Here is a 13,701-nt window from a genome sequence, read left to right on the forward strand (position 1 = left end):
GAAAGGGGAGGTGCGCGCCTGCCGACTGACGTAGAGACAAATCGCTGGTGGCTAGCCACCTGCGCGGATGAGCCAACTGCGTAAACATTCTGCGCGGTGTGGCACACAATGCCGCGCACACGCACCCAGCGACCGCGCCGCCTGGTCATGCTCGCTTGTGCCCACTCGTGCTCCGGTTACTTGGCAGGGGCCCGTGTTTAATTTTGCATCATCGGCGTCAATCGCTGTCTCTGTGTGGCGTGTCGTGGCGGTGCACGGAACAGATGTTTGCCAGCCAGTGTTATTAATCCGTGCCCCCCCCTTCCACCCTCCCCCGTAAAACAAAACGAACTGGGGTGCGATTAACGGAGAAGTAGTATGGCAATTTGGCGAGGGGCCATGGCTGTAGGCATTCTGCACCATTACTCATTGCCTCGTTAGCTTTCCTCTAATCTGCGCTCTAATAACGCTCGTTAGGCCGTACAACGGGGTCCTGCTGCTCTGTGCAGACTCGCGGGACAGGAGCAGAAGCCCTTAACCGTGGCCAGGTCTGGCAAAAGGCGAATGCATGCCATTATCTGTTGCGTGCGCAATCCATTATCTGTTGCGTACACGATGCGTTGAGGCCTATCTGAAGTGTCTCCAGTTCAGCAATTATTTTTTCTCCCCCCCCCACCCCACTGTGGAGATTACATTAAAGTTTGTGGGTTCTTTGCTACTCGATGTCAGGAATGGCACTCATTTGGCCATGGCATTTAGGGAGACGTAGTCGTGACAACACCACCAGACAGCGCTTTTATCTGAGAGCCTTTGCGAGCGCCATTATGATGCTGTTAAACGCAACCTTCTGCTACCCGATTTGTGTTATTTATAACGGAACATTTATAACGAAGCCATTGATCCTGGCCGACTTAAAAAAACGTGAAAATGCCAAAGATAATGTTTTTGTCCGCGTCTCACAGTCTCTCAAAACCGTGGCCATGTTTTTTTGTTTTTATTTCGCAAGGTTTTTCAACTCGGAGCACCGCACCACACCGCGCCTACCGGCATGGCAACAAAGAACGACCGGCAGCAGCATCAGCGGCCGCAGCAAACGGCGCAAACATCACGTGCACCACATTGAACACGACGGCAAAGTATGTCAATAGTACAGTGCCGCTAATCAATGTCATCTCTTAGAAAAGAAGAAAAAAAACCCTTCAAGGTCACACGGCATGGACGGATGATGCGGCTGTGCCAGGAGGACATCAGCAGCACGAGTTCCATAAATGGAGACGCAGGCTCTCCGTATCTCCGATCTTAGCCGGCGGGCGATGACGCGCAGGATGTTTACAGACCCCCGTAACCGCAGCGTCAACACGGCGGGCTTGACCTTTACGGGGCAGCAGCGACTGAAAGCTGGAGCTTCAAACGCAACCTTCTCTCTCTCTCCTCTCTGTTGGGCATTCTTCAAGCCCCAGCGCTGCCATCGCCATCGGATCCGTCTGCTTCAGCTGCTGCCACCACCGCCAACCGGTCTGTAACCATTTAATAAAAAATGCTACCGAACGGGTTGTAGTGGTGGGGTGCCATTGGCTATAGGGCTGCGCTACGAAGCCAGTGGAGCAGGGTTAGATTCCAGGGCCACGGCTAACGTCGGTTGGCGAGCAATGTTTGAACAAGCCCTGGGCACCCCCTTCTCTGGTCCCGTTCACCGACCGGCGCGTTGGAAAAAAAAGAAATGGTTTCCAATCCAAGGGGGCAAAAAAAGAAAACAGAATGCAACGTTTTTGTTTTCGTTTAAATAATAAATGTTGCCGCACATTATCCAGACTAATTATACTCCCTCTCCCCATCTCGGCTGGTTGTGGAAATGTTCCATAATGTATTCCCTTTTGGGGAAACGCGCTTAAAAAAAATAGTTTTACGACCTCCAGCCCAAGCCTGCAGTTTCTTCGGTTGACTGAAACCAGACACGTGACCCCCCCCCCCCCCTGCCACAAAAGACTTCATTCATAAAGTGGGCGCAGCGTGCCGCGGCAGGCTGCGAGCCTCCGCAGCCCAAAGTCCATTCACAAAAATCCCTCCACCCGCAAGCTCACTTCCCGTCCTCCTCTTCCCCACTCAAGCTGTCAGCAATCAAAAACCTCCTGGTGCTGCTGCTGCCCCCTCCGAAAACAAGCAGCGCCGGTGCGGCCCAGGCAGGCCTCGCTCACACACGTGGCGACACAAAAACGCGCCGGGGATGCGTGGCCCCGGCGCGTATGCAACAACGCTGACGGCTGGATTTCTTTCAAACGTCGCACCGCGTACACATTTTGTCCCGCCGTCCAAGCCCAGATGGAGAAAGGGATGCCGTGCGCGTGCATGTGGGGTGCAGAGGCGCAGTGGTTAGCGCACCGCTCTACGAACACGGCTACCAGAGTTCCATTCCCACTCCACATCCAAGACCAGTGATGATGATCTTATGAAAACGATGAAATGCTGTTCATGTTTAAGTGAACGGAGGGAACAAGAACCCCTCAAAACGGGTAGAAAATGTGAAATGATGCAATTAAGATGGCAAAAAAATTATAACTGGACGCCCGCAATCGTGACATTTTGTTGAAGCGCTCACCCCGTTCAGGGTCGGGGGGGGGGGGGCGAGTCATTATGTGCCCCGAAATCAGCGAAATCCAACGGCACACAAACGACAATGTGGAATTTGCACCACTGGCAGACTGGTCGCTAATAGCGATGAGCAAGGCACTAACAACTCTTAAGAAAGGAGACACTCGAACTTTTGGACTTTCTTCTGCACTCAGAGATAGATGCATCCACACACAATAAACGGGCACGTGTAGGTGGAGGAGAGATGGAGAAGATGCAACGGAGAAGAGAGCTGTGGAGATGCCAGCCACCAGTAAAGGGCAAGAAAAGTAGAGAGAGACGGGGGGGGGGGAGGGGGATAAACGAGGTGGATGAACGAGGAATAAGGACAAAGAAGAGTAGCAGCACATTGTAAAAAAAAAGCATTCTGAAAACATGCCTCTCCCCCGGAGACCGAGCGGCCGCTGCCTCCCGCCTCTCGTGCCCCCCCTCCCCAATCGGTGGTCTTAAATCGTCGTAACATGCCTTGTTTCACGGTACGGTCCACACGCTCACCGCGCGTCCACTTCAAAGACTCGGGACGCTTTTGGACCAACGCACGATCGTGAAAGTGACAACGAGCGCACGCGTTGCCCGAGGAGGTAGACATCTACCTGGCAGCATCGGCGGTGGGGCCGCGTGGGCAAAGAGACTGGGCGCTCATCAATTGGCGACAGTGCCACGGACAAGAGAATGGGCGATCGACAAGAACCCTCATCATTGTCACCGCTGCTCGCACGTGGTCACTAAACACGACGAGCACCAAGAGAATGGAGACGCAGCGGTAGGAATTGATGCGTGAACTTAGGATAGCATAAAAAAATAGAAAGTTTACAAGGCAACCGACAATATCGTACACACGCCGGCGTGTGCCACGAACTAATGCACGGCGTAGCTCGCGCATCTCCTTCACTAATGAGCGTTGCACGTCGCCGCCTTGTAACACTTCAGCGACCCCGGATTTGGAAAGGGGAAGTGAATCCCAGTGTTTCTCAACCGCACCCTCCATCCCCCGACCCCGACCAAACCCCTTTCCCAATCCCGCCAGGGTCCACGCTTTCACGATTGCCAAAATCGTTTCTGTTCACGTTCGTATTAGAGCAAGCCAGCGCACAGCATACGCCTTTGCCAGTTAGTAGTCGTGTAAATACGCGTGGAGGTGGCGTTGAGAAACACTGCCCTTAAAACGGCAGGGGTGCGAGGATGAGCCTCCATGACGGCCGGGTTAAGGTGGCACTAAGCAATGAGTAAAGTCAATAAGGATGTCGCATACAAGGCCACCGCACACAGCAACAATCTGACGTAGCGACGGTACGCCAGGTGAATTCGCGTGGCATAAAAAAATAACCCACACGCAGCATCTGCGGATTTTAGCCCGAGCGCTGTCCGCTATTTTTTTTTTACTTTACAAAAAAAGTATGGAATTAAATGGATGAATAATATTTGTAGGTGGGAGGAGAAGCTTCGGGAGAGGCACGGGAAAAAGGTGGTGCAAGTTAAAAAAACTAATCTTGGAAACTTACGGTTCTCTGCTTGGAAGTCTGGCACAAACTGCTCATCCTCATCTGGGACTTTGGCTGCAAACGAGAAAACCCCAACGGTCAAAAAACGGAAGAGGAAACGCACTTACAACATCATCAGCGCTAGCGGCGCGTAAGTCTGACACATTACATTGCAATGAACATATAATGCGCCACATGTGAACACCGTCACCGAAGGATATAATGACAACAACAATTTGATCAGCATTACCATTTCCAAGTATATACATGTACAACAAAACGTAGTGTTGAATATTGTGAAGATTTTGAAATAAAGTGCTTTGGTCAACTAACTTGACGAGCCATAAAAAGCTTGGACTTCCTGAGCACAACAACAACAAAAATCCACTTAAATAAAAAAAAATCACCCAAATCCAGTCAATAGCAATAATCACTCGGTCAGCAAAGAAATATGAAATATGCATTAATTTTGAAAGGGCGACTGATCAATTCGGCCTCATCGGAAGAACTGCCACGGTGGCAAAAAATGATCAAAGTGGCCCCCAACATAGATGAATAATGAAGGAACGCACGGCCGTAATAAATTCGCTGCTCGCCAGGAAAGGCGGCTCAATGCGAAATCGGGCGGCTCCAGAGACGAAACTCCCAGCAGGACGCGTGGGGCTGAGCGGTGGCGCCACGCTCCGGGCCAGTGTGCACCGTCACACGGGCACGCCCGCACGCGCAGCAGCCACCCACCCCCCCTTCCCCCGCAGGCTCACCGACAAAACCCTCCACGGGCACGGCCGCTGCCGTTGCGGCCGTAGCTTCCGCTGGCGGCACTGCAGCCGCGGCCCGCTGCGAATGCCACGCGGTTCTGCTGCTAGCGCGGGTAGATTGACTGCATCGGAGCCTCTATCCCACATCCCTCGCCCCGTGCGCCCCCCCCCCCCCCGCCGTCAGCCGAGGCGAGTGGCAGCGGGTGCGGCAGCCCGAGAGTAAAGCGCGCAACGGCACTGGTGCGGCGGTGATGACAACGACGATGATGATGATGATCGGTGTCATGCTGCTTTGCCTGCCTGCTGGCTTGCAGGCGGGAGAGCAGACTCCCACCTCACCCCACCCACTCCCCCTCCAACCCACATCCCCCTCCACAAACATCACCACCCATCCATCCATCACCGCCTCCCCCCCCCCCCCCCCCCCCCAATGAATGCGCAGTGCAGCCCTATAGGAGCGCGAAGCCGCGATCGCCATTCACGACGCGAAGAAATTATCAACATCGTCAGTGATTATTAATCTGCTGCTGGATGAATACGTCAGGGCATCGCCATCCGCCGCCCGTCAAGATGGTGGCACGATGACGGGGAGTGACAAGTAAACACCGTGAGTGCTTGAGGGGGTGTTCTGGAAAAACCCGAGAAACCACAAAGTTCGACTCAGAAAAGTCGTTCTCGTTGAGAAGTAGATGAGGCAAATGAATGAAAGTGGATTACAGTATGAAGTTCGTTGGAATGCCAACTGTGGAGAGAGAATATATACTAAATGAGTGGACCGGAGTGTGTTCCAATGGACCTAGCATGGCTTATGAAATACATCTGCGGGTTACCAAGATCATTCTTAAACACCTCTAAAATTATATGGACCGGTTTATCATAACAACAGATTTACACAATATTTGAAGGAAGAGGACACAAGCGACGTGTGCGTAAGAGTAGAGCTCCACTGCACATTGTCTGGCCAAAACAATCAACACCGTGATACGGAGGGGGGAAAATCATAAAACTTAACTTTACAATGAAATATTTTGAGAAGTCAAATTAAATGATACAGGCCACACGGAGGAATTGTCGACGCGTCACCGTTAATGACCGAGCGGCTCAAGTGGATGCTGAACACAAAGTTGCGTGCTCAAACCATTATGAGATTGTGGGACCAGATGTACACAAATTTGGGTTTCTAAGAAACAGCAGCCATCGAGTTCCCCTTTCTCAAACCGAAAACGGGACACACGGGATCATGCCTTCTTAAACGCTCTCCCACTGCACATACGCAAAGCATCCAATCACCACCTGCCTTCAAAAAGCAACTCAAGGCCCTCACCTGTTCAGGCAAGAGTTCTGGCTCCGTGCCTCCGAGCTCTCGATCGAACAATGCGTCCGATTCATAGAATATTTACGTGTTCGAAATCGTGTTTATTATTATTATTTACTTTAAGTCAATGGAGAATAGTAAAAAAAGAAATCACATATATTTTCATTGTACAAACACGTGCCTATTCTTGAAATGGCAGTGCTCGCGCCAGCCGCGGAGGAAGCGGTTTGTCCAAATAGGGTAAAAGTTCCTGAGCTCAACAAAACATTATCAAGTTTTGTTCCAAGTGGATCGTCGATAGGAGAGTTCTTAAACATCCCCCCCCCCCTATAACTCCACCCCTGCATCACAGTCGAGAGACAGAGTTAATGCATTAACGGTGTTAACCTGTACTTAAAAATGTTTTATCCCGTGAAACAACAACAGCAGCAGCAGGTACCGCGAGCGCACAACTTGGAGAGAGAATCGAGGCTGAAACCCTCACCTTCTGCGAGCCAGGCCTCCTGGAGCTGACGGAGGTCTTGGAAAAGTTCTGCAAGAAATACAAAAACACGCCACTTTACAACGATTTGGCGCGGTCACTGCGAACGTCAACGCCACGGGGAAGTCTCACGGACGTTGCCGGTGAGACGCCAGGCTGGTGTTCGTATATCTTTCAGCCCATACCTTCAGACTCCTGTGCCAAACCCACAGCTCCTTCCAATACGTGCTTGACCAAGCGATCTGGCGGCTGGAAAAACAAATCGCCAGCGAAGAAAACAACAGAGCGCGAACGTTACGTAAACACAACCATCTCATTTGTACGTCAACTTAATTGCATAGGACACATGAAAATACATACGAAAATAATGGCAATAGTTTACCCGTGCAAAGCCAGACTTTTTTTAGGCGGGTCCTTGCACCATTGCGATGTTTTTTTTGCCCACTTACATTCATGAGTGTTTGGCTCCCCACGGGAGGAAACGGAAGTACCCGGAGAACACCCCACCCCCTGCATTGCGATGTTGCGGCACTATCTCGGCAAAGCCATCTCCTGGCTAGCCTCGTGAGCCCCCACAACCTACCACACCTTGGTAAGCCCTGGCGGCGGTCACCCATAGAAGAGACACTCGGGCACAACATTTGCCTTACGTCCGAGATTCGACAAAATTGGGTGCGCGCTCGTGGCGATTTTTTTATCTCGTCAAAACGGATTCTATTGACCGAGGTTCTGTTGAATGTGAAAACTGCCAAGATGTGAACATTGCGAGCACAGCGAACGAAAAGGTTCTCGCTCGCTAAAGCAGAACTGGCCAAAGATTGTGATGTGGAAGGCAGGACCCTCCGGAAAACATGTGTAGAGACTCCAGGTGAGGGTTAACATTTACTCGTATTGTTACACACACACACAGACACACGCCACTCGTATACCAGTGCACGGCACACAATCGCTCGTTCCCCAAATGACACATTCGAATGTGAACACTGCGTATCTATGTAAATAATACTTACGCCACTGGCCGTGTAAGGCACTTCTTGGTCGTAAAATCCGTCCATCACAGCTGTCGGTTCTGCCGGCAAGAAAACAATAAAATCTCACACATCCTCAATCACAGGTCCGTCCTCGTGTCACGTACGTACTATGCAGTTGTCACGGCGGCGCTTATAATCTATGGGATAGCGCCTTCTTTGGTCCTGTATCTGTACGTGCGTGCGCCTCGGTTTTTATGAATGGAATCAGGCGGCGCGGGCTGAGCTCCATTCACAAACCCCCCCCCACATCCCACCATCAACTACAGCAGCTTCAGCAACTGCAGGAGGACCCTCCCCCCACCCACCCTCTCCAATACTGCCCGTGGGTGTGGGGGAGGGGAAAGCAGAGTTCGCCTCGACACACTGCTCGGACAACCCTGACTTGTGCTATAACTATGGCTTAGGGTTCTGGCTATACAGTCCTCCCAGCACTGGACTAGCACCAACAACAAGAATCAGAATCTTTATTTAGACTGGAAGAATCCGATGAGCTATGAAGATCCTTTTTTTTTACACATATCCAGTATGGGCGGGTCACCAAGTGATAACTTACCAGCCTCATCAGGCCACACTACGAGAGCCATAAGCCCCGGTGGTATTTGGTCTTAAACGCCCTCGAGTAGTATAAAGTCCTAAAGCAAACCCAGCCGGACACTCGCCCTTCGTCCTAAACCATGAAGCTCACAACACTACCCCCTAGTCTCAAGTCGTCTCATCACAACTTCATGTCCGAAAAGTCGCAAGTACAAGTAATTCACACGAACAATTATTGGAGAACTATAAACCCAGCCTAGACACCACCTCTTAAAATATCCCTCCATCATGCCTCCCAGATCCACCAGTCCTTAGGCCAGTCTTCTCTCAGTTGTAAGTCCTATGGCTTTTGGGTCTGTAGATTGGTGCTGCTTGATGTCAAATTAAGAGAAAATGCCACCGATCGTTTCATGCCACCGGGCCAACGAACCCGACCTCCTCACTCTCATACTTCTCTATATTTGTATATTCTTAAAACTCGGCCTATACCACAACTGACGTCCTAAACCTCGCCTACGCCTCACGACTAGTCCTAACCCCAGCCTACCTTCACGAATGTAGTCCAATACATCTAAACTCAGCGCACACCACTCGCGTAGACCAAAGCCGAGCATGTAGCGCCAACCCTTGCAGTGTTCTCTGGTCGGCGAGCCCAGTCACCACGCAGGGGTTATCATCCATCCACCGCGCATCCACCAGGAGCCCCCCCCCCCCCAAACAAAAAAAACCTCAACACAACATCCCGTTCCTCACTCACTCACGACTCGCATCCTTTCTCCGTCACTCCCCTCCACCACCCGACTCAAGGAGCGAACTCATCCCCCGAAGCATTCGCCGGTAGGATAATGGCGATTGTGAGAGTTGCGTCCCTTGCGGGCCCCTGTGACACCCAGAGGACGCCGTCTCACCCGGGATGGCAATTTCATCCCTCCGTGTGTCCATTGAGCTCCGCTTGGCCCGTCCCGTCACGGTGTCGTCCACCTGTTATCCGTGCGTTTGTGTGTGTCCCACCCCCATCTGTGTTCCCCGAGTGTCTATCCACGTCCGCCTGTCCGTTCCGTGTGTCCATGTGACCGACCGTTCGCATGCGTCTGATGCGTCCTCCACACGCACGGCGTGTCCTTCCATTCGTGCCGTCCGTGTATCCATGCGTCTGTTCCAATTGTCCTTGTATCCGCACGGCGTAAACGCAAATGTCTGTGTGTGTGTGCGCGCGTGCGTTCGTCCACGTGTTTATCCATGCCGTCCGTCCGTCCTGCCCCGTCCGTGCGACTATCCGCGTCGATCTATAATATAATCCACGTGTCGGTGTGTCCATGTGTGGGACCGTCCCATCGCCGGAGCGTGGTGGGACATGGGACAGGCAAGGCATAAAGACAAATCCCTCGCTCGCTCACCTCTCGTTCGCGTCTTTGTCTCAAATCACACGGAGCCACCCAGCGCCGTGTCCGCTCGCGATCACGTGGGCCCAGAGCATCTGCTTCAATTGTAGTAGCACCATCAACAAACACCGCTGTCTTCTCCACACTTCTTGTTCTGCTGTCACTGCGTCGGTAGTTAATTATTTTCCGTCGGTATCATCGAGGTCCAATGCTGTTTAACAGCAGCAGCAACAGCAGCTGCAGCAGTCCGCTGTGCCGGCAAACGCTGTCGCGTCTAATTTAGACGGTGCGTGTGTGCGCCCGTGAACGAATAAAAAAAGGGCTGAGTGACTGCGTTGGTGTCGGATCAGGGACAGCAACAGCAGCAGCTACAGCAGCAGCAGCGACAGCAATGTCCGAGTGTTTGTGTGCCTCCCACCTCCCCGCGGCTCCCTCCCGGCACCCCACCACCGCCTCATTGGGCCCGGGGTTTCACGAGCGGGGAGGAAGGGAGCGAGTCGAGGGGAGGAGAGGGAGGAGAAGAGAGTGAGGGGGGCGGTGGTGGAAGTGAGAGAAGGGGGGGGGTAGAGTGGGGGATGATCGAGGGGAGATGGGGGGGGTCTAGAGGCGGAGAGGAGTGGAGGGCGTGCAGAGATGGGAAGGGAGACAGGGGCAGGTTGATTGGAGTGAGCGATAGAGGAGGGGAGGGTGAGAGTGGAGGAAGAGAGTCCGAGAGGAGGGCGTGCGAGACGCGAGCGGGTGGGGGTGGTGGGGCGTGAGAGGGGGGGGCGAAGGGGAGAGGAAGAGGCGGAGCGTCACTTCGCCGCAGCCGCTGCGGGTGATTGACGGCGCGAGGGGTTCATTCATAAAAAAAACAAATAGGGGGGAGGGGGATAAGGGGATAGGGGGGAGGGGGATAGGGGGGAGGGGGATAGGGGGGAGGGTGCGCATCACGCTGGCCGAGTTAATCGCCCGGCCGCGAATCGCCACCGTTCACCAAAGCCATTGTGTTGCGTGTGTCTGTGTGCTTTGTTTGGTAGCGCCTCAAGCGGCGGCTGAAGGCAACACACATGGCCGGTCGGGCTGAACGATGAATGGATTTCAAATGGAAATCGCAATTTGAAACAATGCGATTAGCAAATCGCAATCCTGCGATTTGAAAAGTCCTATTACTTTCTTATTGGAATTGTTTTATGGTTTATTATAACTTTATTTATTTAACTTAACAATTGTTCTTCTTGGTTCTTTCGGTAAAGTCACGTAGAATTGAAATAATAAAATAAAAAAAATAAAACATAATAAAATAATTCTCACGACGTTTCGGCCACAACGCAAGCAGCCGTCCTCAGGTGAAGAACAGGTCTGTCAGAAAGACAGCGTCTGAGGACGGCTGCTTGCTTTGTGGCCGAAACGTCGTGAGAATTATTTTATTATGTTTTATTTTTATTATTTTATTATTTCCATTCTACGTGACTTTACCGAAAGAACCAAGAATATGAATCCCTGTAGTCACGAAAGCTTTAAATCGAAATTTAACAATTGCTCTATGTGTGAGTGTTCTATTTAAATTGACACATTTTAATAAAGCCATGTTGTAAGCAATTAATGTCTTTTAAGTTTTCATCCTTGCATTAGAATATATATAACAGTTCATATTTTGATGGTATCATGTGGTAATGCTCCATCACATTCTAGATTTGAAGCTTTCGTGACTGCAAGGATTCATACTCTTAGGTTTTTTCGGCAAAGTCACGTAGGTAAAAATAAATAATAAAATATTATAAATAATAATAGAAATAAAATTATGAATCACGACGTTTCGGAGGCAACACAAGTCTCCGTCATCAGGTGGGACCGTCACAGCTAAATTTACTGTATCAAGTGAGCTCCATCACATGTTTTAAATCTATTACACAGTGAATATTGAACTGAAGCTTGACTTTTTTTTATCGTAAATCAAATCGCAATATCTGTTTAACAAAAAAAAAAAACGCGAAGTTAGATCTTTCCTCCAAATGGTTCAGCCCTCCACACGGGATGCTCGCGCGCGTTGCCGACAGCGCAAATGGAAGTAAAACTGTTCTGACACATCGCGCTCTGCCATTGCCCGTTTCGTGATGTTTAACACTTCCATTCTAATGCGACGTAATCGATGTTGTCGCTCCACGCGTGTTCGCCGCTACGCTGTTAATCTTTTAGAGCAGTGGTTCTTATCACATTTACTGCAGCCTTGCACGCCTTTAGTTCTCAATTGTAATACAAAAAACAATGTTTATATGTACATCGGTTTAATGAAACAAAGTAGTTGTGTACTTAACAGTGCACCCCAGGTGAAGGAACCTCGCGTTTCAAGTGTGGGTGACGCGCATCACTGGCGGAGTATATACACTGCCTGGAACTCTAGAACGGATAAGAGAACTAGAATGAGACCTTTAAACAATGTAATCATTAGCCTCGCTGTGGGAAATATAAATCACAAAGAACACGTGATATATCAGGAGTCAAAGCAATGTGTCTTCTACGTATAATACTATCCACGTAAAAAGGTATTTCTTCCACGACAATAATAAAGTAGACGGAAAGACGAATATGCTATTCATATACCGTTGGTTATAATCTATGTATTATGTTGAACTTATTTCGCACCGTATGTAGCCATTCGTGCTAATGGGATATCCATTTACTAAAGTAAACGATTTACTCTATCGATTACTCAATGAATCGGACAACATGTGTCACCTCTGTTCCCACGTGCGCCGCTGGACGGGAGGTGAGGGGTATGGCTTGATGACGTCATCGGCATCAGGCGCTTGTGGAGGCGGCTGTCACTGTTAAAGGGGCCCCGAGTAATTGACCACAAAATGATCGATTATAATTGTTATCGATGAATCGTCCACCCGTTTATGTTCTGCCATAGCGTTCACGTGACCCGTCCAGCGACGAGAGGCGTTCACCCACGATGCCGGCCTTGAATTAAATAGCCCTTCGAAGCCCTTATTCAATTACAATCGAATCGGTAAACTGCAGGTCAATACTCGAGTCCACAGACTGACAATGCATAGGTGCCGGCCTTTCACAAGACACATTACCAGAATGGACCTTTGACCACTGGCTACCACGAACGCTGGCAATACCCCTAAGCAGGGTATATCGTATCACGGCTTCACGGGTCGGTGGTATGCAGGTGACTAATAGCCACAACCATGTCGAGAGAGAGGTATTCTCGATGTGTCATGTCACGTTTCATTATCATGATTCCAAATGTTACGTTTCATTTCTCGGGTTCGGATATTCATAACCCATTGTATTTGGTACGGCTCTTTGCACTGCCCCATTACCCCAGAACCGAACCAGACCAGCCACACATTGGAGCCAGTTTGGCCACTTCGATCAATTTGAAGAGTCGCGGTCTTGCATCACTGTACGGCACATAATGAGCGAATCGCGCGGAATGCGCCAGATCATGACACGCATTTCGGAAGCTAAGCAGAGTTGAACGTGGACAGTGCTTGGATGGGTGACCAATCAGAGACCACCACATCGCACAAACAGGTTGTCATAGGATTGCTTATATAGCTAGGGTTGGAATGTATGCTCTTCGTAGCCTGGGTTCGGTTACCAGCCACTGGTGACACGTGCATTAAGTGGTATCCGAACTTTTCCTGGACATCGCTTAGGTCGAGACCTTCGATTAGCACGGCTGACTCCATACAGTGCGAAAGAAGTTTAACATACATACAGGTTACATTCAGGTGTAAAGATGTTCAAACACCAAATACAACCTTTTTCAAGAAATCAAGTTCGCATTAACCACACGTACTTGTGGTGAAAATGCAAAACACATGCTCTGATAATATATGCATTGTCTTTGAAACTGATAGGGCCTGGTCTCATCAGTGTCAGACCAGGGAACGCCAAAAGGCGAACAGTCCAAAGACAATGCACTATCGGACCGCTTATAGCTCGTGGTGAACAGCTAAAAAATGGGAACCTTTTTTGCCGGTATCAAAGTATGAAAAAATAAGGATAGGTTCTACCCTTTCTGGCAATAATAAAAGGTTCCATTTCATACAGATGACACGCCGGTGTGTGGTGTGTGAGACAAACGCGACCCGGTGTGCTGCTGGCCACAT

General features: G+C 50.4%; 1 protein-coding gene across 2 annotated transcripts in view; it reads right to left on the reverse strand.

Annotated features, from left to right (window-relative positions):
- Positions 1–10,149, reverse strand: part of LOC133345187 (ETS translocation variant 1-like) — a 28,264-nt gene extending 18,115 nt beyond the window's left edge. Inside the window, exons 1-5 of one of the 2 annotated variants that reach the window (XM_061555730.1) lie at positions 9,605–10,149; positions 7,653–7,711; positions 6,828–6,891; positions 6,646–6,693; positions 4,110–4,163 (exon numbers count right to left, since the gene is read on the reverse strand). In XM_061555730.1, coding sequence (XP_061411714.1) covers positions 4,110–4,163; positions 6,646–6,693; positions 6,828–6,891; positions 7,653–7,697 — 211 coding nt within the window. In that variant the 5' untranslated portion in view covers positions 7,698–7,711; positions 9,605–10,149. Of the gene's footprint in view, positions 1–4,109; positions 4,164–4,849; positions 5,008–6,645; positions 6,694–6,827; positions 6,892–7,652; positions 7,712–9,604 lie in introns of those variants that run through there. The other variant, XM_061555731.1, reaches the window with a different exon arrangement.
- Between the last annotated feature and the right edge of the window lie 3,552 nt (positions 10,150–13,701).

This window comes from Lethenteron reissneri, chromosome 21 (assembly GCF_015708825.2).
Source record: "Lethenteron reissneri isolate LAM-NWPU_2019-01 chromosome 21, ASM1570882v1, whole genome shotgun sequence".
Taxonomy (NCBI): domain Eukaryota; kingdom Metazoa; phylum Chordata; class Hyperoartia; order Petromyzontiformes; family Petromyzontidae; genus Lethenteron; species Lethenteron reissneri.